This window comes from Oncorhynchus nerka, linkage group LG4 (assembly GCF_034236695.1).
Source record: "Oncorhynchus nerka isolate Pitt River linkage group LG4, Oner_Uvic_2.0, whole genome shotgun sequence".
Lineage (NCBI taxonomy): Eukaryota > Metazoa > Chordata > Actinopteri > Salmoniformes > Salmonidae > Oncorhynchus > Oncorhynchus nerka.
The window spans coordinates 63,946,758-63,972,278 of record NC_088399.1 but is presented as its reverse complement, the minus strand read 5'-3'; the positions used below and the strand labels follow the sequence as shown (position 1 = coordinate 63,972,278).

Sequence of the window (25,521 nt, the reverse complement as noted above, 5' to 3'; positions counted from 1 at the left end):
CTGCTCTAGGTCTCTGACCTTATTTTGGCTGCATACAGACCGCTTACAGCAGGCCCATAAAACAGTTAGGGACTTCTCCTTAGTATCTGGGTCATTCAGGTGGGTGTCTAGGGTATAGGGTTGTGGACCATTCCATCATAAATAAATGAGATGTATAATTCATTTTTAAAATGTAGTTCCCCATGATAGAACAATAAATAAATCAAATGTATAATTTATTTTAAAACGCTGTTCCACCATGATAGGACAAAAAAATAAATAAGATGTTTAATTCATTATAAAAAGTATATCCATCATCTGAACAACATTGAAAGCTCTCTCACACCCCCACTCACAGCAATACATTGGTTCTGGGATATGCAACCATTTCCTTTCTCACTAAACGCCACACTTTCCCCAAAATCAAAAACCACACACCACACATACTGTGCCTTCTGTTTACTGAGTTTTTATCTTCACCATGTTGAATTAGTGCTTTTGTGTTCCAATTAGTTATATTTGAAGATATATAGAAAAGCTTTTTTTTGTATTATTACAGTCCATAAACCGGGCTAGAATTGTGTTTCATTATATTCCTCGTCTATAAGAACTTTGTCATTTTTAAAATAGCCATGGAGTAGTCTTTGTGTCTCTGAACAACTGGTTATCAATATATAGCTTATCGACGACGAGAGCTACTCGTTTCCCTTTTAATCTATTTTCCTTGAAAATTGGATACAGAACTTTACGCCGTTCTGCAATCTCCTTTGGGAACTGGTCATTCATAACAATGTGGGTCCCAGCAAGTCTTTTAAGGCTTTTAACATTATTTTATCTTTAAAAGGAGCGAATTTGGCAACGATTGGGCGTTCATACCTCTGCCCTCTTTGTACGAAGCGGTGTACATGTTCGAGTTGGATTTTGTCGATATTCGCGTGGAATCTGAAGCGTTGTAAGGAGGAACTCTCTAACTACAGATTCAGGAGCTTCTCCTTCTTTCTATTGGATACCTATAAGTACCAGATTCTCTCTCATGGATCTAGTCTGTATGTCAAGTAAAGCTTCTCTCAGAACAGTGTTCTTCTTTTTAAGTGTATAAACTTCTGTTTCAATCTTATTGACTGTCCCTTTTAGCCTGTTTGTTTCCTTCTCCAATGTCGCAGCTTTTTCATCCCTCATCTCGAGGTCTGCCTTCAACTCTTTTATATCCTTACTGACTAATTCAAGTATACCCAGTTTGTCATTTACTGATTTTAACCGATTGGTTTCGACCTTTACCATTCCCGGTGGTGAAAATATTAAATCGTCTGTGGAAGAGTCACTTTTTCGTTTTGAAATAGGTTCCCCTGTCTTACTCACAGTCATGTTTGGGTGTTGCTTGTTTTCGTAATATTTGTCGATACATTTCTCTAGTCTTATGATTTGTTTTGTGTTGTTATCCAGATTGAAGGATATCACCCACCATATTGTGTAGTGCTAATATTTAGTCTAATTTACCGATTGAATATTACGTTTTTATCTTGAGGTGCTCTACATAACTACGTTCAGTCCCCCATCTTCAGTCCGCCACCAAACAACATTTTACTTTCACTTTTAGCAACATTACAGATAAATAATCTTGGGCCTACCACTGTCCATTGTCAAAGTGTCCCAAAAAAGAGCAAAAGTACGACAAAATATATTTTGAATGCTCACATTGAATGAATTGCCCGAAAAATAATGAGAATATCTATCCTAAATCATTTCTGTGTCAAATTCGCAGGTGAGCCACACAGTGCGACGACAGTGAACCTGGGCTCTCCTGACAGGTGAACTCCCATCTTTCCTCATGGAACATGGTCAAACTAGTTTGGTTGCTTGTGTTAACTGCAGCTAGGCCTATATGCACAGCGTAGCCTGGTGGTTAGAGCGTTGGACTAGTAACCGGTAGGTTGCGAGTTCAAACCCCCGAGCTGACAAGGTACAAATCTGTCGTTCTGTTCCTGAACAGGCAGTTAACCCAGGCCGTCATTGAAAATAAGAATGGGTTCTTTAACTGACTTGCCTGGTTAAATAAAGGTAAAAAAAAAAATTCATTGGTATCCTTCATTATTATAATGACTCAAAAGCATAACAAGGGTCCAATCATCATTGGAACAGTCAAATGTGGCATGCAGTGTTGAACACATAAGGGATACTGAGGCGTTCACATTGGTTCATAAAGGAGTATTTTATTAATGCAGTGATTTATACTTTCCCCGAAAAATGAAAACAAAACATATTTAAAAAGCAGTTCAGTGCATGTGTGTTTATGTGTGTGCAACGATTTAAATGATTGATTTCTAGTTTAAAATAAACAATCTACAATAGAAATAGAATAAGGTTCCAATACCAATACATTAAAATGGCCCAAATATAGGTGGTTTACAAATCAATTTGTTGAAAAGGAATTCTATTATGATATTCGAAAGATCAAAACGTTCATTAATAAGTATTCAAATCCAAGCCGATCAAAACGGCCCATTCTTGGGAATGTACACATCCACATTGACAGTATTTGTTGACAAAACAGAATCACATGTTGTTTGCTAGATTTAGATGCGTTGTCAGTCACTCCTCAATGGCTGAGAGAATAGAGAGAGAAAGTTATTATAGGAATGGGTGCTTGTTTTTTATACTCAGGGCTATAGCTGCAGTAACAGTAGGCATGCTAATGACAATAATACAATCATTTAGATAATTAAGAATTACACCTAAATAATAAATAGTAATAGTGCAGTTAGTATTACATATCCATGTAGATTCATGATGCTGATATTTGTAAAAGGATGTTTGCAGTGGTGTAAAGTACTTAAGTAAAAATACTTTAAAGTACTACTTAAGTCGTTTTTTTGGTTATCTGAACATTACTTTGCTATTTATTTTTTGCCAACTTTTACTTTTACTTCACTACATTCCTAAAGAAAATATATATAGAGATTTTTTGTACTCATTACATTTTGACAGGAAAATGGATCAATTCACAAACTTATCAAGAGAACATCCCTGGTCATCCCTACTGCCTCTGATCTGGCGGACTCACGAAACACAATAAGAAGAAAATGGTGCCTTCTGGTTTGCTTAATATAAAGAATTTGAAATGGTTTATACTTTTACTTTTGATACTTAAGTATATTTAAATGCAAATACTTTTAGACTTTTACTCAAGTAGTATTTTACTGGGTGACTTTCACTTTTACTTAAGTCATTTTCTATTATTGTATATTTACTTTTACTCATGTATGACACTTGAGTACTTTTTTTTACCACTGGATGTTTGGGGATGTTAGTTAATATATGGTTTGTACTGTTGATGGACATGTGCCAGTTGCCTAGTTGGATACATGGTGGCATGGCTGGAGGAACCAAATCCTTTAAGTGCTCAGATACATAATAGTACTTTCAACAACAACTAACACCAGAAAAACATCTAACTTTCAAGAATGAGATTGGGGGGCCATGATTGATTGTATTACATGATATATATTTTAAGGATAAATTATATTACCTCAACTTGGCAGCATTGCCTTCTTCTCTAGACTTTCGTTGCTGCCTTGACCTGGAACAGCAGAACTAACATCAGCACTTCCATAGTTTCAACTGCATTCACTATGTACTTAAGAAATATACAGTAAAATAACTGGCAATACTTTTGAATAACATTACCAGAGTCAGTGCTGCTAGCGTCATCCTTTGTCACTGTGAAAATAGAATATTATCACTCTTTAATTAGATACAGATATACATATATAATTCACTCTCTGATTTGACTGAATCGATAACTACCCACCTAGTACATAGAAGATGTGACTTTACATTTCACGTCAGTGTCATAATAATCCTACTCGGTACAGATGATTCATTAGTTAGAATTAATGTGTCATGTTGTCTCCCACTATGTTCAGTGTCTAATTGCTAGTTATTCTTTAGGTGTTCCCTTCCTTAAGAAACATTTTCTTGACTATGATTCACAGTCCCCTCATTTTACAAGTCTACATACCACATGATTTGTGACAAAGGTGATTAAAGTCAAGTTTGCATCAAATAGCAAACATGACAGAATTACACCTAAATAATACATAGTAATAGTGCAGTTAGTATACATGTCAATGTAGTCTCATGATGCTGATATTTGTAAAAGGATGTTGGGATGTTTGCAGTGGTGTAAAGTACTTAAGTAAAAATACTTTAAAGTACTACTTAAGTAGTTTTTTTGGTTATCTGAACATTACTTTGCTATTTATTTTTTGCCAACTTTTACTTCACTACATTCCTAAAGAAAAAATATATAGATTTTTTGTACTCGTTACATTTTGACAGGAAAATGGATCAATTCACACACTTATCAAGAGAAAATCCTGGTCATCCCTACTGCCTCTGATCTGGCGGACTCACTAAACACAATAACAAGAAAATTGTGCCATCTGGTTTGCTTAATATAAGGAATTTGAAATGGTTTATACTTTTGGTACATTTTAGCAATTCCATTTACTTTTGATACTTAAGTATATTTAAACGCAAATACTTTTAGACTTTTACTCAAGTAGTATTTTACTGGGTGACTTTCACTTTTACTTGAGTCATTTTCTATTATTGTATATTTACTTTTACTCATGTATGACACTTGAGTACTTTTTTTACCACTGGATGTTTGGGGATGTTAGTTAATATATGGTTTGTACTGTTGATGGACATGTGCCAGTTGCCTAGTTGGATACATGGTGGCATGGCTGGAGGAACCAAATCCTTTAAGTGCTCAGATACATAATAGTACTTTCAACAACAACTAACACCAGAAAAACATCTAACTTTCAAGAATGAGATTGGGGGGCCATGATTGTATTACATTATATATATTTTAAGGATAAATTATATTACCTCCATTAGCCAGCATTGTCTCCCTCTCTAGACGTTCGATGCTGCCTTGATCTGGAACAGCAGAACTAACATGAGCACTTCCATAGTTTCAACTGCATTCACTATGTACTTAAGAAATATACAGTAAAATAACTGACAATACTTTTGAATAACATTACCAGAGTCAGTGCTGCTAGCGTCATCCTTTGTCCCTGGGAAAAGAGAATATTATCACTCTTTAGATAGATACAGATTTACAGCATTCAGTGATGATCATTGGTCCTCTATAGGCATGCATATTCCCAAATGAAATTCTATGAATTAACGGAAAAATCATCATAGCAATGTAATTCAATCTCTGATTTGACTGAATCGATAACTACCCACCTAGTACATAGAAGATGTGACTTTACATTTCACGTCAGTGTCATAATAATCCTACTCGGTACAGATGATTCATTAGTTAGAATTAATGTGTCATGTTGTCTCCCACTATGTTCAGTGTCTAATTGCTAGTTATTCTTTAGGTGTTCCCTTCCTTAAGAAACATTTTCTTGACTATGATTCACAGTCCCTTCATTTTACAAGTCTACATACCACATGATTTGTGACAAAGGTGATTAAAGTCAAGTTTGCATCAAATAGCAAACATGACAGAATTACACCTAAATAATACATAGTAATAGTGCAGTTAGTATACATGTCAATGTAGTCTCATGATGCTGATATTTGTAAAAGGATGTTGGGATGTTTGCAGTGGTGTAAAGTACTTAAGTAAAAATACTTTAAAGTACTACTTAAGTAGTTTTTTTGGTTATCTGAACATTACTTTGCTATTTATTTTTTGCCAACTTTTACTTCACTACATTCCTAAAGAAAATATATATAGATTTTTGTACTCGTTACATTTTGACAGGAAAATGGATCAATTCACACACTTATCAAGAGAAAATCCCTGGTCATCCCTACTGCCTCTGATCTGGCGGACTCACTAAACACAATAACAAGAAAATTGTGCCATCTGGTTTGCTTAATATAAGGAATTTGAAATGGTTTATACTTTTGGTACATTTTAGCAATTACATTTACTTTTGATACTTAAGTATATTTAAACGCAAATACTTTTAGACTTTTACTCAAGTAGTATTTTACTGGGTGACTTTCACTTTTACTTGAGTCATTTTCTATTATTGTATATTTACTTTTACTCATGTATGACACTTGAGTACTTTTTTTACCACTGGATGTTTGGGGATGTTAGTTAATATATGGTTTGTACTGTTGATGGACATGTGCCAGTTGCCTAGTTGGATACATGGTGGCATGGCTGGAGGAACCAAATCCTTTAAGTGCTCAGATACATAATAGTACTTTCAACAACAACTAACACCAGAAAAACATCTAACTTTCAAGAATGAGATTGGGGGGCCATGATTGTATTACATGATATATATTTTAAGGATCAATTATATTACCTCCATTAGCCAGCATTGCCTCCCTCTCTAGACTAACATGAGCACTTCCATAGTTTCAACTGCATTCACTATGTACTTAAGAAATATACAGTAAAATAACTGACAATACTTTTGAATAACATTACCAGAGTCAGTGCTGATAGCGTCATCCTTTATCACTGGGGAAAGAGAATATTATCACTCTTTAGTTAGATACAGATATACATATATAATTCACTCTCTGATTTGACTGAATCGATAACTACCCACCTAGTACATAGAAGATGTGACTTTACATTTCACGTCAGTGTCATAATAATCCTACTCGGTACAGATGATTCATTAGTTAGAATTAATGTGTCATGTTGTCTCCCACTATGTTCAGTGTCTAATTGCTAGTTATTCTTTAGGTGTTCCCTTCCTTGAGAAACATTTTCTTGACTATGATTCACAGTCCCTTCATTTTACAAGTCTACATACCACATGATTTGTGACAAAGGTGATTAAAGTCAAGTTTGCATCAAAAAGCAAACATGACAGAATTACACCTAAATAATACATAGTAATAGTGCAGTTAGTATACATGTCAATGTAGTCTCGTGATGCTGATATTTGTGAAAGGATGTTGGGATGTTTGGGGATGTTAGTTAATATATGGTTTGTACTGTTGATGGACATGTGCCAGTTGCCTAGTTGGATACATGGTGGCATGGCTGGAGGAACCAAATCCTGTAAGAGTCCCTTCATTTTACAAGTCTACATAACACATGACTTGTGATAAAGGTGATTAAAGCAACCTTTGCGGGCAAAAAGTAAACATGACAGACCTTGTTGTATTGTTAAAGTCACTTTGGAAAACTTAATGAACGTGTTTTTTACAATACCAGAAATCAATGCTGTCAGTCAATCATTCTTAATTGTAATTATAATCTACCCTCCGTTGCATGAAAGAAATTGGATCCTTCTCTGCTTTTAACAACTGTGAAACATAACATGACCTCCACTCTACAACTATGAGATTTGTAAGTCTTTCCAGGCATGTTCAAAACGGCGGCTCCATTTCCATTGCCTGAAAGTAACAGAGTCATGTGAACGGACTAGCCTTGCAAGTACAAGGTTGTTGATGTGCTATATACTCATCAGTATTGTCCAGAGCAACACGTGGGCAATAAGAAGTCAAACTATTCATCTGTATGTGATTCATAAAAATGATTGATGTGTAAAAACAAGGATAATGAATTGAATCATCACAAGACATAATTAAATCACAACAATAAACACTGATAAGATGGCCCCTCATTATACATATCCCTACCAGATCTTTGGTATTGCTGTGCTACTGCTACACATGTAATTGTTCTAGGAAGGACAAAATACATGACATTGTATCAACGGTACCATTTAGAGGTGCCTGGATCCCAGTAGCTGGTAGATCTCCTTTTGTACCAGCAACTAAAACAATGGAGCAAGATGTTAATGCCAAATATGACAGGTTTTTATTAAATGAGTATCTGAAACAGTGGAAACACAGTGGTAGGAAAAATAAACATACTATACTCTCTTTTTTTGACCTCCCGACTTGAGATTTACTAAAGTCACGCCCTGATATCAATTTTTTTTTCCACATGCTTAAATGACCATAATCGCTTTAGTTTATCTCACAAAACAATACAAATAAGAAAAATAACATACTGTATGAAATTCATTCACAATGTGAAAAACTTACATATTTTGCCTTTCTTCCAAAGAACCAACATGGAGCTAAACACGATCAGCAGGAGGACCACCGCAACAACAGCACCAATGACAACACCTGTTACTTGGGTACAATCGCAGCATTTCCCATCTGTGTGGAAGACAATATAAGAGGACATATTCAGCATTAACAATGACATATTGTACATTGAGCTTGAAAAACAGTTGTCACATTTTAATCATCTGCATTCATGACCTGTTAACAGACTCAGAAACGTCAGATTTTACCACAACTGATAACCATAACTGGTTAACTAATAACTGGTTTGTTGAAAATACATACAGTACCGGTATAATTGAATATAAGGACTACTTTACCCCATTTTACCACAACTGGCTCCTTCAAAGCTACATGGTTGACAGAGCATTCATAAGTTCCCTTATCTGCCTCTGGGATCTGCACACTCATCCTGATCTGGTAGGTGTCATCATCATTGGGTAGGATTCCTGTAGACTGCACTCCATCACGTTCGGTCAATGGAACACCATTCTTCTTAATATGCATTTCTACATCTTTGGGATAGAAACCTGTGGCCATGCAGGTCAGTCGGACATTTCCGGCAGTTTTGGCCTTTTTAGCAAACGCATAGACCTTTGGGGCTAAAGAGGGAATAAACGAAGAACATTAATATTATTTCTGATCTCACATGTACAAATGGTCGTTTTTTTGTTAACCATTTGTTAGGCTATACTATTTTAGGTCCAAAGTACTCTATCTGAGTTGTAAAAAGATCCTTCGAGTTATCCATAGTTAGGCTACACTATGTGAAGTTTAGAACACTTTTCAAAAAGTACTCACAATCAGCCCTACTGACTTCTTTGTCCTCGTATGCCATGAATTTGGAAAGCCAGTCCACACACTCCTTCTCCAGGTAGCCCTTGGTGTACTGGTTGAGGATCTGGACCCCGTCCCACTTCCTCTTAGTCGGCTGAGCTTGAACAACTGGGGCCACCCACTGCATATTGGCATCATCAAAGGCCAGGAAGTCGTCACCATCGTAGCTGTACTGGTCTGTGCCCTTTATGAATTTCAATGTGCCGTCACTCTGTCGGTCAATCTCACAGCCATGTTTCCACTGAAGGATATGGACATCTGAGAGGAAAAACAAATAGAATAGGAGAGGGAATGACTCACCTATGTTATGGTCAATTCTGGGAGTTTTGGTAAAACATCTACAGTAGGCTGTGTAGAGTGACACAAATGCAAGTGTTGTTTCTCACCAGTGTTGTTGTGCCTCATGCGATCCATCAGGATGTTGACGTTGACTTTGAACCACTGCTCCTTGCTCTTGCGTGACTGAGTGCCTTTATCCCAGTAGTCTGCTGGCAGCTTCTCCCTCATCCAGTCCTGTTTGGGAATCTTCTTCTTTGCCACACTGTCATAGTAATCGATCTGTTTGTCATTCATCAGACCCATGGCAGTGAACTCATGGATACCAGGCAATTCTACTGGCTTTGACAGGGCAGTGTAGATGTAATTCAGCGACCATTTCTCCACTGGTCACAAAAAGTGAAACATGAGTTAGTCGTGACTCCTGAGTAGAGATGCTTCTTCAAAGACCAAAATAATTGGGGATGACTTTTTAAGGAATATCAAATTGATTGGAATACTAAATAAAGGAATGATGGTGATAAAATGTACCTTCATCTGTTACATTTTTCATATTATTTGTATTTAAAAAATCATACAATTTCTGTTCACCACTTAGCCTACAATGGTTATTGAAAGAGACCAAACTAAAAAAACTGATCCTGGATCAACGAAATTGTACACTAGACTTGTCGTCACCATAGCATTTCCAACCAATCAAACTGTCCTTTTCTGTTGCCAGGTGAGATAGTTTTCACAGGTGTACAGTCAACTGAATTTGGCAGCAAGAGGCAAAACATAAACATTGTAGCCTAATTATCAATACAGTTTTAATAACTAAATAAAATGTTGGGAAGTTGAAGTTATTAAGTAAGTAATTATTCTTTGACAGTTTGCGAACATTTTCAACAGAACAATAAATAACTTAACCTACAATTTTCACGATACAACAATTGAACATGAATCGTCAAAATGTGCCTCAATGATAATCATTTCTCCATATTATTTTTTCCCTAAGTCTATAGCAACTCAGCCAAAAAAACATTTTACTTTCACCTTTAGCAACAAGACAGAGAAATAAATGTTCTTACCGCTGTCCACCGTCGAAAGTGTCGCGAAAAGGAACAAAAGTACGACGACATACATTTTGAACGCACACATGAATGTTAAATGCCCCGAAAATAATAATATGCCTATCCTAAATAAAAGTCTGTGGCCAATCCCAAGGTGAGCCGCATAGTGTGACAACAGAGCACTTCGGCTTTCACAACCAGGTGAGCTCTAACGAATGTGGTCAAACAGGCCAAACAAGTTTGGTTGGTTATGTAAACTGTAACTGAAGCTAGGTCTACTTCATGCAGTATATATAGGCGTACCTTTATTCATTGCTATCTTTCATTATTATAATGACTCAAACGCATAACAGGGAAGAGCATTATTGGAAGAGTACAATGTGGCATGCATTGTTGAACACTTACTGTAAGGGCTACTGAGACGTTCACATTGGTTGATAAAGTAGTCCTTCATTAAAGCAGTGATTTATACTTACAAAATATGTATTTAAATAAGTGCTGTCTGTGTGTGCGTGTGTGTAGTGGTTGAAATGAATGGGCACTAGGTTAAAATAAACAACCATAACATATTACGGTTCCAATACCAATAAATCAGGCATGAAGAAAAAAATCTATGAAAAACACAATGTTCATTTTCTATATCTAAAGTGTTATTCAAGTGAAAATACATTTATTTTGGCTCATTTTATTCTCACAAGGAATCCCTGTCACGTTCTGACCTTTATTTCCTTTGTTTTGTCATTATTTAGTATGGTCAGGGCGTGAGTTGGGGTGGGCAGGCTATGTTTGTTTTTCTATTATTTGGGTATTTTTATGTTTCGGCCTAGTATGGTTCTCAATCAGAGGCAGGTGTCATTAGTTGTCTCTGATTGAGAATCATACTTAGGTAGCCTGGGTTTCACTGTGTGTTTGTGGGTGATTGTTCCTGTCTCTGTGTTTGCACCAGAAAGGGCTGTTTTGGGTTTTCACGTTTCTTGTTTTTGTTAGTTTGTTCATGTGAAGTGCTTTATTAAACATGAATCAAAATAACCACGGTGCGCTTTGGTCCGCCTCTCCTTCAAGTCAAGAAAACCGTAAAATCCCACTACGATTTTCAAAAGAACAAAATGATCCAAAACTAAGAACTTCATATCCAAGCCTATCTGATCAGAATGGTAAATGCTTGGAAAGGAATACATCCAGATTCACAGTGTTTGTTGGTTAACAAAACAGAATCACACGTTCTTTGGTTTGGATGCGCTGTCAGTCACTTTAATGTCTGAGAGAATAGAGAGAGAAAGTCATTATGGGAATGGGTGCTTGCTTTTTATACTCAGGGCCATAGCTGCGGTAACAGTAGGAATTCTACAGATAACTATGAATTACAGTAGAAGTTCAATATTACCAGAGTCATGGGTGGACAAGGACCCATTTCATGAACCTAAAGAAATACATAGTAGTGGTGTGTTATTGTTACATGTCTCTTGATGTTGATATTTGTTGGGATGTTGGTTAATATATGGTTTGTAGTGTCAAAGCCTGTAGTTGGATGCAGGGTGGTATGGCTGCTGGCACCAAATCTGTTAAGTGCTCAGATACTGTTTGTTATACAATCAACATCAAATAACACAAAAAAAACTGCAACTTTTAAGAATGAGATTGGGAGGCCATGATTGAGTTAATTTATCCTTTTCTTTTACATAAAAAAAGTATGTTACCTCCATTAGCCAGCATTGCCTCCCTCTCTAGTTCGTTGCTGCCTTGACCTGGAACAGCAGAACTAACATCAGCACTTCCATATTTCAGCTGCATTCACTATGTACTTAAGGAATATCCAATTAAGTAACTGGCAGTACTTTTAAATAACATTAGCAGAATCAGAGGACGTGGTGCTAGCGTCGTCATGTATGACCTAGGCCTTTATTACTCCTGTATGAGTGAGTGAGTGGATGATCTGGTAGGTGTCGTCATCATTGGGTAGGACTCCTGTAGACTGCACTCCATCATGTTTGGTCAATGGGACACATCTCTGGGATAGAAACCTGTGGCCATGCAGGTCAGTCTTACATGTCCTGCAGTTTTGGCCTTTTTAGCAAATGCATAGACTTTTTGGAGGGGCTAAAGAGGGAATAAACAGAGAACATGAGTGTTTCTTTTCTGTCATCTACATTAACACTATTTGAGGTTCAGATGACCATTCAAATATCAGCTTGTTTGTAAATACTCACAGTCCTTATTAGTCTCAGAGTTCTTTGTACTCATATGCCATGAATTTGGAAAGCCAGTCCATACACTCCTTCTCCAGGTAGCCCTTGGTGTACTGGTTGAGGATCTGCACCCCGTCCCACTTCTTCTTAGTCGGCAGAGCTTGATCAACTGGGGCCACACACTGCATAGTGGCATCACAGATAGAACAGAGACAGATATTTTAATGGATGTATAAATGTGAAGCATCCGGTTGGTGTTTCCGAGAGGAAGCCCACTGGTGGGCAGTGGGAGAAGATGGAACCAGATGGATTTTGGCCGACATTCTGCTAATTTGTCATGTCAATACAGTTTTCTGTTCCCAAAACTAGAATCTGCTATGAACAGAGTGGACTAAGTTGTAGACTTTACCCGTTGCAAAAGTTTTTAAAAAATTATGTTAGATTGAGTGCAAAGGAGAATTGAGTTATTGCACACGTGCACTTCAAAGTAGGAATTCCCTAACGGAAATATGCAGATGTATACTAGATCGCGCCAATAGGATATCGCTAGCGCATGCTTGGCTCTGCCCACCTCCTTGCTTGTTCTGTATACTATAAATAACTTGTTCCCATTGGAAACGACAAGCTGTGGTCCATCTTGGTTCTGATAACCATGTAAATCTCTCTCTGACAAGGTGACTTTTATCAATATGTAAGAACACAAAACCCTGCAAACTCTAGCACGTCATCTCTAACTGTCAGCTTTGCTAACAGGTACATTTAAAGAAATGTATTAAATACTACATCTAGCTAACATTAGATAGTGAATCCAGAGATTCTTACTTTTGCCTTGATTAGGCAGTCTTGTCCAGATCATCATGGCATTTGTAGTTCTTTATGATAGCCACATTAGCAACTAATTAGAATTTCATTTGTTGGGGGTAAATACAGGCAAATATATTGATAAAAATCACCTTGTCTGAGAGATTTAGTTATTTAGTTACGTCACGCCAGGGTAAGTCTACACAAACAGCCCTTATGTTAAGTGTTAAGAAAATCCCCTATGGGTAAAATGAATGGTGGAAAAACAATTGGAACCATTTCCATTTGACCGCTAGATTTTATGGGTATTATGACTCATACTGTGGTACTCTATAGGAAGCAATGACACACCTATGTTCAAGTCCAGTCTTCTTTGCGCATTGCAGGTTAATTATCTTGGGAGTTTTAGTAAAATAACTACAGAATGTTGACGTTGACTTTGAACCACTGCTCCTTGCTCTTGCGTGACTGAGTGCCTTTTTCCCAGTAGTCTGCTGGCAGCTTCTCCCTCATCCAGTCCTGTTTGGGAATCTTCTTTGACACACTGTCATAGTAATCACTGTTTGTTATTCATCAGACTCATGGCAGTGAATTCATGGATACCAGGCAATTCTACTGGTTTGACAGGGCAGTGTAGATGTAGCTCAGCGACCATTTCTCTAATGGTTACAAAATCCAGCAAATGGGTTAGTCACAACTCCTGGGTAGAGATGTAAAATAAGTGAGGTAGAGATGGGAATAAAAAAATAAAAAAAGTTATGATAATCGATAATAGTTAGCATAGTAACATCATAGTAATCATTTTGGTATGAAATCTAGACTAATACATCAATCCATTATTACTTTGTTTAATTCAATTATGCATTAGACTAATTTGTTGTTCTTAAAGAGACTAAATAATACTAGAACAGAGACTAAGCACTTTTATGTGCCTGTCATAATCTTATCACCTGACAACTGGGAATTCCAACCAATCAAACTATCTTATCATGTTGCCAATTAAAAATAATTTTCTCAGGTGTGTAATCAATGGAACTTGCCAGCGGCAACAAGGAAACATCGCAATATAAGGACCTTCAAAACTAGCCTACCATTAAACAAGCTGGAGTTGTCATCAATAATGACCTGAAAATAGACAACTACACAAAATTCTGTCTAATTTAAGTCCGCCCCACGATGCTATGACTGTGCGCTCTCAGCTTTCTCGAACAAGTAAACTCCTGTGTTGATCCTGATCATTAAGTTGAACAGGTGTTGCACAAAATCCAAAGTCTCTTCTCTGATGAAACTGTACTTCATAAGAAATAGTCAAACCTTGTCTTTGCACACCATTCATCATCAGAACTCTGTGCAAATTCGCTGTTGTTTACAATTCCGTTATCATTAGCCACTACTATCCTCCTGTAGATACTGTAGCGACCCGCACAGACAGCTGTGTGTTATGTGCTAGGCTAGGAGGTGGTTGTGTTGTACTGACCAGTACCCGGTGTTCGCGGGGTCCGACATGTCAATCAACCTGCTATCTGCCAATCACGGGAATGCCTGGAATGTTCTGATGCCGGGCATCCTGGTGGTTGGCGGAGTGGCGTGGAGGGGGGTTGGGCATTGAAAGTTAAGACCAGGTTCAGCCTTTGTTCTCTCTCTCTTACGTCTGGGCTTCACAAGAGAAGGTCACGATTGGCTTGTGGGTTATCTGTCATCTATTTGGCGTGTGCTACGGCCCAAACAGTAGCCTGTGTAAAGTTGGTTCAATAAACCGTCAATTCGCAAACTCAAGCCTCTGTCTGGACAATTGTTCATTTATGATCTAGTCAGGTCATTACAATACATTCATGTGGAACAGGCTGTACTTTTGGAACTTTTAAAAACATTTTTGGCCTGGTAGACCATATTTTGAATGATAGAATGTGCAAAAAAAGTGGCTTTTATAATTGTTTTTTTATTCAGAATAACAAATCATGCAGGATGTTTCAAAAGCAGTACAGGTTACATGCATTGTGTGTGTGTGTGTGTACATCTGTAGGCATGTATGTATGCAATAAGTCATGTAACAGTGGTTTAGTGAATTGTAACAGATTAATGCAATGAGAAATGAATGAAATCATTTTGTGAATGCATTTAGTCCACAGGTAAAGTTCATAATCCTAGAGTCCCTATTCATAAATAGGGTTGGCTTGCCTTCTCTAGTCACAGGTAGGCTCAGTCACTGGTATACTTTACAAAGCCATTTTGGGTTTACTACCATTTAATTTGGGCATTTGTATTATTCAGAAATGTGGTGGGAACTCTGTATGCCGGACTGTTTGCTAACTATTCCACATGTCCAAACTGAATTTGATAAAAAGGCTTTTATTTATTCTGCACCATAGGCTTGGAACGCCTTCCAAAATAGTTTAAACTGGGAGAACTTGTCCCGATTGGTGTTTTTAAATCATTGATGAAGGATTTTGTGGCTGATTCCTTGACCTGTCAATGTTTTTAATATCATTATGGCCACTACCATAAATGGTTTTTACTATTTTACTTTTTCATGTCGTCTGACTGTAATTGTGTACAACGTGGTGCTGCCCATCTTGGCCAGGATAAACAATCATAACAAACAATATTGCAAATACCCCAAGGATGCTCTATATGCTCTATAATATTAAACATCATAATAATTTGTACATATATTTGCAGAAACGTAAAACAAGATATTGTTTGGCCAGAGGTAAGAAAACATATCAGCCTATACCTCTAGGCTTATATAACCCTGAAGCATTATACAAATACCTTAAAGATGCCTCTAAGAAACATCCATTGCAACAGTAAAATAATGAAATACACGACATAATACATTCACTACTATCCCCCATAGTACAAAAGTTAACCCATTCTATTCTGTGCAAGATCTAAATATTCCAAACCGTCTGGCACAGTTGTGGGATGCGATAGATCCCAAATGAATACAACCACTAGCATTAAAAACACACCTGTTTCAAGTAATGAGCCTGAAGATGTTGAATGTTGATCAACTATCAGGGTATTTCTTCACAGTATAAGCGCAGCAAAGAGCACACGGCAGTAGGCTATAAGCGCAGCAATGAGCACACGGCAGTAGGCTATAAGCGCAAATGTTCCATTAGCAGGAGAACGCCATTCTCAAAACTGACCACAAATGTGATTATGCATGAAATGCTTTTTTTTGTTTATAAAGGTGCATTTTTATGGTAAAAAAATATCTTCCCCAAACTTCAAACTCACGCGCTGTGAAGACCAAGGAGCTCTCCAAACAGGTCAGAGACAAAGTTGTGGAGAAGTACAGATCAGGGTTGGGTTATAAAAAAATTGAACATCCCATGGAGCACCATTAAATCTGTTATTAAAAAATTGAAATAATATGGCACCTCAACAAACCTGCTAATAGAGGGCTGCCCACCAAAACTCACAGCCCAGGCAAGGAGGGCATAAATCAGAGGCAACAATGAGACTAAAGATAACCCTGAAGGAGCTGCAAAGCTCCACAGTGTAGATTGGAGTATCTGTCCATCGGACCAGTTTAAACCATACACTCCACAGAGCTGGGCTTCTGTAAAGTGGCCAGAAAAAAGCCATTGCTTAAAGTGTTCGTCAAAAGACATGTGGGAGACTCCCCAAACATATGGAAGAAGGTACTCTGGTCAGATGAGACTAAAATTGAGTTTTTCAGCCATCAAGATAAACGCTATGTCTGGCGCAAACTCAACACCCCGAGATGAATAGCTATGCACACTCAAATGTTCCGTTTTTTTGTCTTATTTCTTGCTTGTTTCACAATAAAAAATATTTTATCTTCAAAGTGTTTATCTTCATGTTGTAAGGCAACAAAATAGGAATAATGTCAAGGGGGTGAATACTTTCGCAAGCCACTGTATATCACTCAAGGGGCGGCAGGGTAGCCTAGTGGTTAGAGCGTTGGACTAGTAACCGGAAGGTTACAAGTTCAAACCCCCGAGCTGACAAGGTACAAATCTGTCGTTCTGCCCCTGAACAGGCAGTTAACCCACTGTTCCTAGGCCGTCATTGAAAATAAGAATTTGTTCTTAACTGACTTGCCTAGTTAAATAAAGGTTGAAAAAAAATTGTCTGATGGGTGACAATATCAGCCTATCACTGATAGGCTAAAATTGTCACCCATCAGACTATTCTTGATTTAATCTCGTCTTTACATATACTAAATAGTTTGCGTGTGAAATTGGTTTTGATTTAGAATGGACCATTATCATGAACCTGTATGGAAACAGGGGCAGCTGAAATAAATACGTCAGTAGACTATACTCCTGTTTTAAAGAGAAGCAATGTGCTTATAATACTAGGATAGTTGACAAATAAAATATAGTAGGCCTAGTATATGGAAAGCTGATGGAATCCTATTTTTTATAATGACCATCATGCTGTTTTCTCACGCAATTGCATAGCCTATAGAAATATTTGAGCAACATGAGCTCATGGGCTCTCATGAAGTGTTTGATTAGATTTTTGATTAGATTTGCATTAATCTCAGAGTGATTAAAGGGACAATAGAGTTAGCCAGTTTGGTAGGCTACTAATGACCATCAGCAGCATCAGAGCTTGGAGAAGTCGAATTAGCGTGACTAAACGGTCATGTGGAATGTGACTGCCGTCATGACTCGTGGCCACACCGAAACAGCTCTAGCCATACTAAAAAATTATGAAATGAATTGACTGTCCTTCATGGTCCGGTCAGGAAGTTTGGCCACCAACGGTCATCTAGACACCTGCACATAAATAGACAACATGGAAAAGATGTGCATTATTAGATTGAACACATACATTACAGTGCAATGTTGTAAAATATTACCCATGACAATAACTGACATGACTCAGCTCTAATTACAAATGGATGGTGTCAAATACCACACATGGTATAATGGTGTTTTGCCACACATTTGGGCTTCTGAGTGGTGCAGCGGTTTAAGGCACCGCATCTGAGTGCTAGACGCGTCACTACAGACCCTGGTTTGATTCTAGGCTGTATCACAACAGGCCGTGATTGTGAGTCCCATAAGGGGGCGAACAATTGGCCCAGCATCGTCCGGATTAGGGTTTGGCCGGGCTAGGCCGTCATTATAAATAAGAATTTGTTCTTAACTGACTTGCCTAGTTAAATAAAGGTTGAATAAAAAATCTATTAAATTAACCAACCAGTGGTCTGGATCTTTAACTTTGTCTTTTGGTGATAATAAGTGTTATCTGTGACATTTTGAAAGTGATATTCTTTATGTTCTTAACTATCTATTTATTGATAAATGCAAACTTTGTAAGATCAAAGGAAATGTATTTATTACATTCAAGTAACCAATTCTAAGTGACAAACCAAAGCAGCATATAATTCACACTCGTTTTATGCCATCTCCATAATTACTCGTTAGGAAATTATTTTGGTAATAAACAAGCGACATTTCAATATTAGAGGAAACCAGAAGAACCCTATAAGACTTGAGTTGGATATCACTGAATTATTCAACCATCCAAATTGCAAGTTGAAGAAGAGGTGACAGAAGGGTTGATATCAATCTAGACTTACTTTCCTGAGGCAGCATTGACTTCTTAACGTCCTCCTCACTGCCTCTGTCTGAGGACCCTGCGTTCTGGCTGCCTTGATCTGAAATAGTGGCAGAGGGAAACAGTCTTTCTACAGTCTCAAAAGTAATTAGAAAACACAAATACAATCTAATTCTTGGATTGATATTAAGTATGACACATGACTGTAAGTCGCTTTGGATAAAAGCGTCTGCTTAATGTATTTTATTATTTATTATGGGTCAACGGATATTAGATTACCAGAGTCTGATGAGGTTCTGCTTTCATCATCCGTGGCTAATAAAAGGGAGAAAACAGTCACTCATTTCATTCCAGATATTACAAAAATATCTGTTTCAGTAAAGTAAAGTTTCAGTACAAGAAGATCATGTTGTAATAGGAGTTGAATGAATGACTAAAATGTTTCAGACTTGTTCAGAATAAATAGGATCTTATTCAAAACCCAAAGGTAAATCTAAACAGTATTGGTTGTTACATTGAACACCTTTTTAAGTTTGATGGCCAGATTGTTGTTCTGATATTAAAGCATCATATTGTCCTTATAACTAATGTCAAAAGTATGTTATATGTAACAATCAACCATTATCTTGATAAATGACATGTACAGTGCATTCGGAAAGTATTCTGACCCCTTCGCCTTTTACCACATTTTGTTAAGTTTCAGCCTTATTATAAAATTGATCAAACGAAATAAAAATCTCATCAATCTAAACACAATACCCCATAATGAAAAAGCGATAAATTTTTAGCTAATTTATAAAGATAAAAAAGAACAGAAATACCTTATTTACCCAAGTATTCAGACCCTTTGCTATAGGAATCAAAATAGAGCTCAGGTGCATCGTATTTCCAATAATCATCCTTGAGATGTTTCTACAACTTGATTGGAGTCCACCTGTGGTAAATTCAATTGATTGGACATGATTTGGAAAGGCACACGCCTGTCATATATATATATATATATATATATATATATATATATATATATATATATATATATATATATATATATATATATATATGTGTGTCCGAGCAAAAACCAAGCCATGAGGTCAAAGGAATTGTCCTGGGGAAGGGTACCAAAAAAATGTCTGCTGTATAGAAGGTCTCCAAGAACAGTTGCCTCCAGGAGGTGACCAAGAACCTAATGGTCACTCTGACAGAGCTCCAGAGAGCCAATGTGGAGATGCGAGAACCTTCCAGAAGGACAACCACACTCTACCAATCAGGCCTTTATGGTAGCGGCCAGATGGAAGCCACTCCTTAGTAAAAGGACATGACAGCTTGCTTGGAGTTTGCCAAAAGGCACTTAAAGGGCTCTGACCATGAGAAACAAGATACTCTGCTCTGATGAACCAAGATTGAACTCTTTGGCCTGAATGCCAAGTGTCACGTCGGGAGGAAACCTGGCACCATCCCCACGGTGAAGCATGGTGGTGGCAGCATCATCATGCTGTGGGGAGGATTTTCAGCGGCAGGGACTGGGAGACGAGTCAAAATTGAGGGAAAGATGAGCCGAGCAAAGTACAGGACCTCAGACTGGGGCAAAGGGTCACGTTCCAACAGGCCAACGTCCCCAAGCACACAGCCAAGACAACGCAGGAGTGGCTTTGGGACAAGGCTCTGAATGTCCTTGAGTGACCCAGCAGGAGCCCAGACTTGAACCTGATCAAACATCTCTGGAGACATGAAAACAACTATGCATCGACGCTCCCCATCCAACCTGACAGTGCTTGAGAGGATCTGCAGAGAAAAACCAAATACCGGTGTGCCAAGCTTGTAGCGTCACACCCAAGAAGACTCGAGGCTGTAAGCGCTGCCCAAGGTGCTTCAACAAAGTACTGAGTAAAGGGTTTGAATACTTATGTAAATGTCTTATTTCAGTTTCACATTTCCATCATTTGCAAAACATGTCTAAACCCGTTTTTGCTTTGTCCTTATGGGGTATTGTGTTGTTGGGTTTAGAGAATATGAAATACAGGTATACTAATTCATGTCACTGATGGAGCGCTAAGGTTAAGAGGGTCTACACAAGAAGTTAAGGGTTATAGAAGGAAGGTATATAGTAGGTGCAACTAAGCTTGGAAGGTGTTGAGTGCAGGGAACACGATCGCATGTAGCAGTAGTGATAAACGCGTTGAAGGCTCATATCACTTAGCTCCCCGCTTAGGAAGAATGATGCAATGTTTAGCGCTAAGGAGGAGACTCCACCCAAAGTGGGGTATGAATACCACCACGGGGGAAGTCATGTCTGTGTCTGAATTATAGCTGTATCGACCCTTGGGAAGAATGAACCTTGGCTAAGCTTCTCTAGTGACAGAGTTATTTACTCTGAAAATTAGAACCTAACAGTGTGCAGATTGAAGAGGGGGAAGAAACAATGTAATCCATTTTAGAATAAGGCTGTAACAAAACAAAATGTTGAAAAAGCCAAGGGGTCTGAATACTTTCCCGAATGTGCTGTATACAGACAGAGGGAGAGGCTGTGATACTAACCTCTAGTTCTCAAGCCAGGAATCACTTTGATGTGTAAAGAGAATAATACATAGAAATGTTATAATGCATATGGATTTAGGCCGTAGTTCCCACCTTTCATAGCAGTACCGTTGATTCATCTTTTCTTAACATTTAACAAAAACAAAAACAATTGAATTGATATAAATCAAGACCTACCAATTGTCCCGCTTTTGTGCAGAACAAACAGGACCACCGAAATCAAGATCAGAACTACAATAATGGCGATGACTGCCCCAATGACTACAGCAGTGCCACTACTGCAATCACAACATTCTCCATCTGCAAAACAAAAGGCAGAGTATTTATAAAAAGCAACAATATGTAACCAGAAGCTAACATCAGTTTTGTTCCTGCCTCACTTGCAAAGCTGTTAGTATGCGGTTCAGTTCAAATTAAGATGGTTTAGTGTTATTGACACAGGAAACAATCAACACTAAACCAAATTAGCCATACTTTACCCCATTTTCCCACAATTGGCTTCTTCAAAGTTCTATGGTCGACATAACATTCATAAGTTTCCTTATCTGCCTCTGGGATCTGCACACTCATCCTGATCTGGTAGGTGTCATCATCATTGGGTAGGACTCCTGTAGACTGCACTCCATCACGTTCGGTCAATGGAACACCATTCTTCTTAATATGCATTTCTACATCTTTGGGATAGAAACCTGTGGCCATGCAGGTCAGTCGGACATGTCCTGCAGTTTTGGCCTTTTTAGCAAATACATAGACCTTTGGAGGGGCTAAAGAGGGAATAAACGGAGAACATTAATATTATTTCTGATCTCATATGTACAAATGGTTGTTTTTGTTTGTTAGGCTATACTATTTAAGTACTCACAATCAGCCCTACTGAATTCTTTGTCCTCATATTTCATGAATTTGGAAAGCCAGTCCACACACTCCTTCTCCAGGTAGCCCTTGGTGTACTGGTTGAGGATCTGGACCCCGTCCCACTTCCTCTTAGTCGGCAGAGCTTGATCAACTGGGGCCACCCACTGCATATTGGCATCATCAAAGGCCAGGAAGTCGTCACCATCGTAGCTGTACTGGTCTGTGCCCTTTATGAATTTCAATGTGCCGTCACTCTGTCGGTCAATCTCACAGCCATGTTTCCACTGAAGGATATGCACATCTGAGAGGAAAAACAAATGAAAAAGACAGTCAATGATGACAATATACATGGGTAACTAATGACCTACAATTTTAAAAGATTAACGGTGAGCGTAGGACAAATTGCAGGTGATCCCTCACCAGTGTTGTTGTGCATCATGCGATCCATCAGGATGTTGACGTTGACTTTGAACCACTGCTCCTTGCTCTTGCGTGACTGAGTGCCTTTATCCCAGTAGTCTGCTGGCAGCTTCTCCCTCATCCAGTCCTGTTTGGGAATCTTCTTCTTTGCCACACTGTCATAGTAATCAATCTGTTTGTCATTCATCAGACCCATGGCAGTGAACTCATGGATACCAGGCAATTCTAGTGGCTTTGACAGGGCAGTGTAGATGTAATTCAGGGAGTAGATGTCTGTAGGGAAAACATTTAAACATGGAGATAATTTGTCTGAATCTGCCTTCTCTCCATGTTACTCAGACAATGCTGTAAAACATGAAACGGAAATTACTGTATGTCAAATATTTCTCTCTGTCATACTGTAGGTCTGTAATGGCCAACAAAATAATGTATTCAATTAATAGTGTCAAAGAGGCTCTGCATGATGTTGTCTAAATGGTAGGTGACATAAAAGAACAAATAAGCCCACACTAGTGCATTAGTGAAAAGTGGGACACATTCTGCAACTTAGATATAAAACTATTTCCTATTAATATATTAAAGGGATACTTCTGGATTTTGGCAATGAGGCCCTTTATCTACTTCCCCAGTCAGATGAACTCATGGATACCAGCTGTATGTCTACGTGTCCAGTATTAAAGAAGTTAGAGATAGTTTCACAAGCCAATTTCTAACTAGTGTTTAGTGCAATGACTAAAAGGTTATGGGTACAGCTAGTTAGCGTTGGCTCGCGAAAGTACCTCTTAACTTCCATCATACTGGACGCAGATACCCAAAAATGGTCTCTACGAGTTCATCTGACTCTGGGGAAGTAGATAAAGGGCTTCATTGATAAAATCCTGAACTATCCCTTTAACACAACACCACCCGAACTCAAGTAGTTCGGACCTCTTGGTGTAATGATTAAGGTGTTTGCTTGACAGCTGCTAGATCCAGGTTTGAGTCCCGGTCGGGGCTATCCTCCGGATTCGCTACCATATCAAGAAAATTCTCTTTCCTTTGTTCGTGTATTGTTTTTTGTTTGTATATCGTATTTTAAATGTGTGACTGTCCTTGTGTATAAGTGTTTTTTTTATTTTTTATAATTTTTTATTAACAAATAACAAACAAAAGAGGAATAGTCACATGCAAATAAGCATACATACAAACTATTTACATTTCCAGGAATCCTAAACAAACAAATCATTAATAATACAAGTTAATTGCCTTTTTGTTTTTCATTTTAGTTAAAGTAGTGCCGTATTGTTTAAATTCATTTATAAAGTGAAATAAGTTAGGTTTTGAATTAGACCATTTGCATTTGTGAATATGAAATTGACCTAGTATTATTAGCAGTTTAATTAAATATACTACATCTTTATCTACATCAAAATACCTAAAATAAATCATTATAGCAAAACCATGAAATAGTACAAGTCCTATTTTTTTTGGGAACCAAATTCTGTATGGCAAATTCTACTATAAAAACAGGCAAAAAACAAATGCTAAATGGTCTCCTCCATTCCACAGAAATCACATTTATAGTCAATATTCAGCTTGAATCTTGCCAAAACATGTTTCACAGGATAGATTCTATGCAACATTTTAAATGAAACTTCCTTCACCTTGTTTGTTACTGATACAATATTTGTTAGCAATTTCCCATGCTTTCCTCCATTGTATTTCACCATAGATATTTGACCAAAAGAATCTTGTTGAGGGAATTGTAGTATCAAACAATATTCCTAATCTGTTTATAACTACATTTATCTTTGATGTTAATATTGCCAATGAATATATTCATGTAAATCTATGTTACTTACATCAACCACAGAGGAATTTAAAAGAGATTACAACCCCCCTTGGAATTGCATCAAAAACATTTGCATATTTTAAACTTGTCAAGAAATTCCACGTATGAGAGTAGATATCCATCCTTATTCAGTAACTGACCAACCAAAATAATTTTATTTTCCGAACTGTTACGAAAAAAAAAATACTTATTTTTTAAATCGTATATCTTTGTTGTTCCATGTAAAGTATCTGTGAGGGGAAAAATTGTGTTTATTTGGAATTTGGCCAACTGTTCTGGGATTTTATCAACATCTAAATTACACCGAAACAAAAATTCAAAACCACCAACAGAGTCAAATATGTACTTAGGGAAGACATTCCAAATACTGTTCTTAACATACTTCAGAATCCAATTTATTTTAAAAGTATTAGAGTATTGAAATCTAAAAACCACAAGACGTCCTTGTTCTTGGGTATTAGTGAGAATATCTTTTCGTAGATAGTGAGGCTTGTTCCTCCAAATAAAATGATAAAGAATCTCATCTAAGTCCTTTACAATTTTAGGGGATAATTCAAGTAATGAGACATACATCGATCTGGATAACTCTTCAGCTTTGGAAAATAAAACACGACCGTATAACGAAACATCTCTAAGCAACCAGAGGTTCAATTTCTTTGTTTTCTCAATAATGGGCTTAAAGTTTAATTCACTCCTTTGTTTTTCATCCTTGCATATAACAATTCCAAGATAAGTCACCTTATCTTTAACTGGGATACCATATACTTCCTGTAAAACAATCCTTGAGTGGAAATATTATTTTGAAACCCGCAACTAAGGAAAAGTCTTCAATACAGGAAACTGCATTATAAACCTCATTCCTGTTTCTTAAAAGTATGGTGTTATCAGCCAGTTGACATAGTATAAATTCATTGCCAAGTGCTGAAACACCTTAAATTCCATTAACAAAGCCTTGGCTCGCGCAAAGTTTGCACTTTTCCCTTCCTTGCTCTCTCAATCATCGGCCACCGACTATTCCGAGCTTCTTTGTCAAATGCTGTCAGATCCTTCTTGAGCCTCAGTTTCTTCTTTTTTAAATAGTCATTTTTCTTTGCACTTTTCCATGTCATATCCCTCGCTGTCC

At 37.5% G+C, this 25,521-nt stretch overlaps 2 protein-coding genes and 1 pseudogene across 4 annotated transcripts in view; all 3 read right to left on the bottom strand.

Annotated features, from left to right (window-relative positions):
• LOC115128399 (major histocompatibility complex class I-related gene protein-like) overlaps positions 1 to 25,521 on the bottom strand; it is a 49,350-nt gene that overhangs the window by 22,234 nt on the left and 1,595 nt on the right. The window contains exons 2-9 of one of the 3 annotated variants that reach the window (XM_029658227.2): positions 22,568 to 22,840; positions 22,155 to 22,448; positions 21,772 to 22,056; positions 21,470 to 21,592; positions 21,293 to 21,316; positions 19,037 to 19,072; positions 18,780 to 18,851; positions 15,133 to 17,970 (exon numbers count right to left, since the gene is read on the bottom strand). In XM_029658227.2, coding sequence (XP_029514087.2) covers positions 17,963 to 17,970; positions 18,780 to 18,851; positions 19,037 to 19,072; positions 21,293 to 21,316; positions 21,470 to 21,592; positions 21,772 to 22,056; positions 22,155 to 22,448; positions 22,568 to 22,840 — 1,115 coding nt within the window. In that variant the 3' untranslated portion in view covers positions 15,133 to 17,962. Of the gene's footprint in view, positions 1 to 15,132; positions 17,971 to 18,779; positions 18,852 to 19,036; positions 19,073 to 21,292; positions 21,317 to 21,469; positions 21,593 to 21,771; positions 22,057 to 22,154; positions 22,449 to 22,567; positions 22,841 to 25,521 lie in introns of those variants that run through there. The other 2 variants (XM_065017745.1, XM_029658228.2) reach the window with 2 other exon arrangements.
• On the bottom strand, positions 2,170 to 10,479 carry LOC115128398 (class I histocompatibility antigen, F10 alpha chain-like). The gene is made up of 12 exons (XM_065017744.1): positions 10,245 to 10,479; positions 9,285 to 9,560; positions 8,863 to 9,156; positions 8,382 to 8,663; positions 8,035 to 8,154; positions 7,707 to 7,760; positions 6,455 to 6,487; positions 5,034 to 5,066; positions 4,876 to 4,926; positions 3,664 to 3,696; positions 3,506 to 3,556; positions 2,170 to 2,582 (listed from the first exon to the last, which is right to left on the bottom strand). Exons 1-11 carry the CDS (start codon positions 10,312 to 10,314, stop codon positions 3,507 to 3,509), a joined length of 1,296 nt encoding a protein of 431 aa, XP_064873816.1. The 5' UTR covers positions 10,315 to 10,479; the 3' UTR covers positions 2,170 to 2,582; position 3,506.
• On the bottom strand, positions 12,215 to 14,549 carry LOC135571334 (major histocompatibility complex class I-related gene protein-like; annotated as a pseudogene).

What these genes read in the sequence shown, in the direction of transcription:
- LOC115128398 (XM_065017744.1), bottom strand. Translation starts at nt 10,314, where the DNA reads ATGTGTGCGTTCAAAATGTATGTCGTCGTACTTTTGTTCCTTTTCGCG. An exon ending in GCCAGTTGTGGTAAAATGGG is followed by an intron (nt 8,155 to 8,381) that starts GTAAAGTAGTCC and finishes TCTTCCACACAG; the next exon opens with ATGGGAAATGCTGCGATTGT. An exon ending in CGCTAGCAGCACTGACTCTG is followed by an intron (nt 3,557 to 3,663) that starts GTAATGTTATTC and finishes CTGCTGTTCCAG; the next exon opens with GTCAAGGCAGCAACGAAAGT.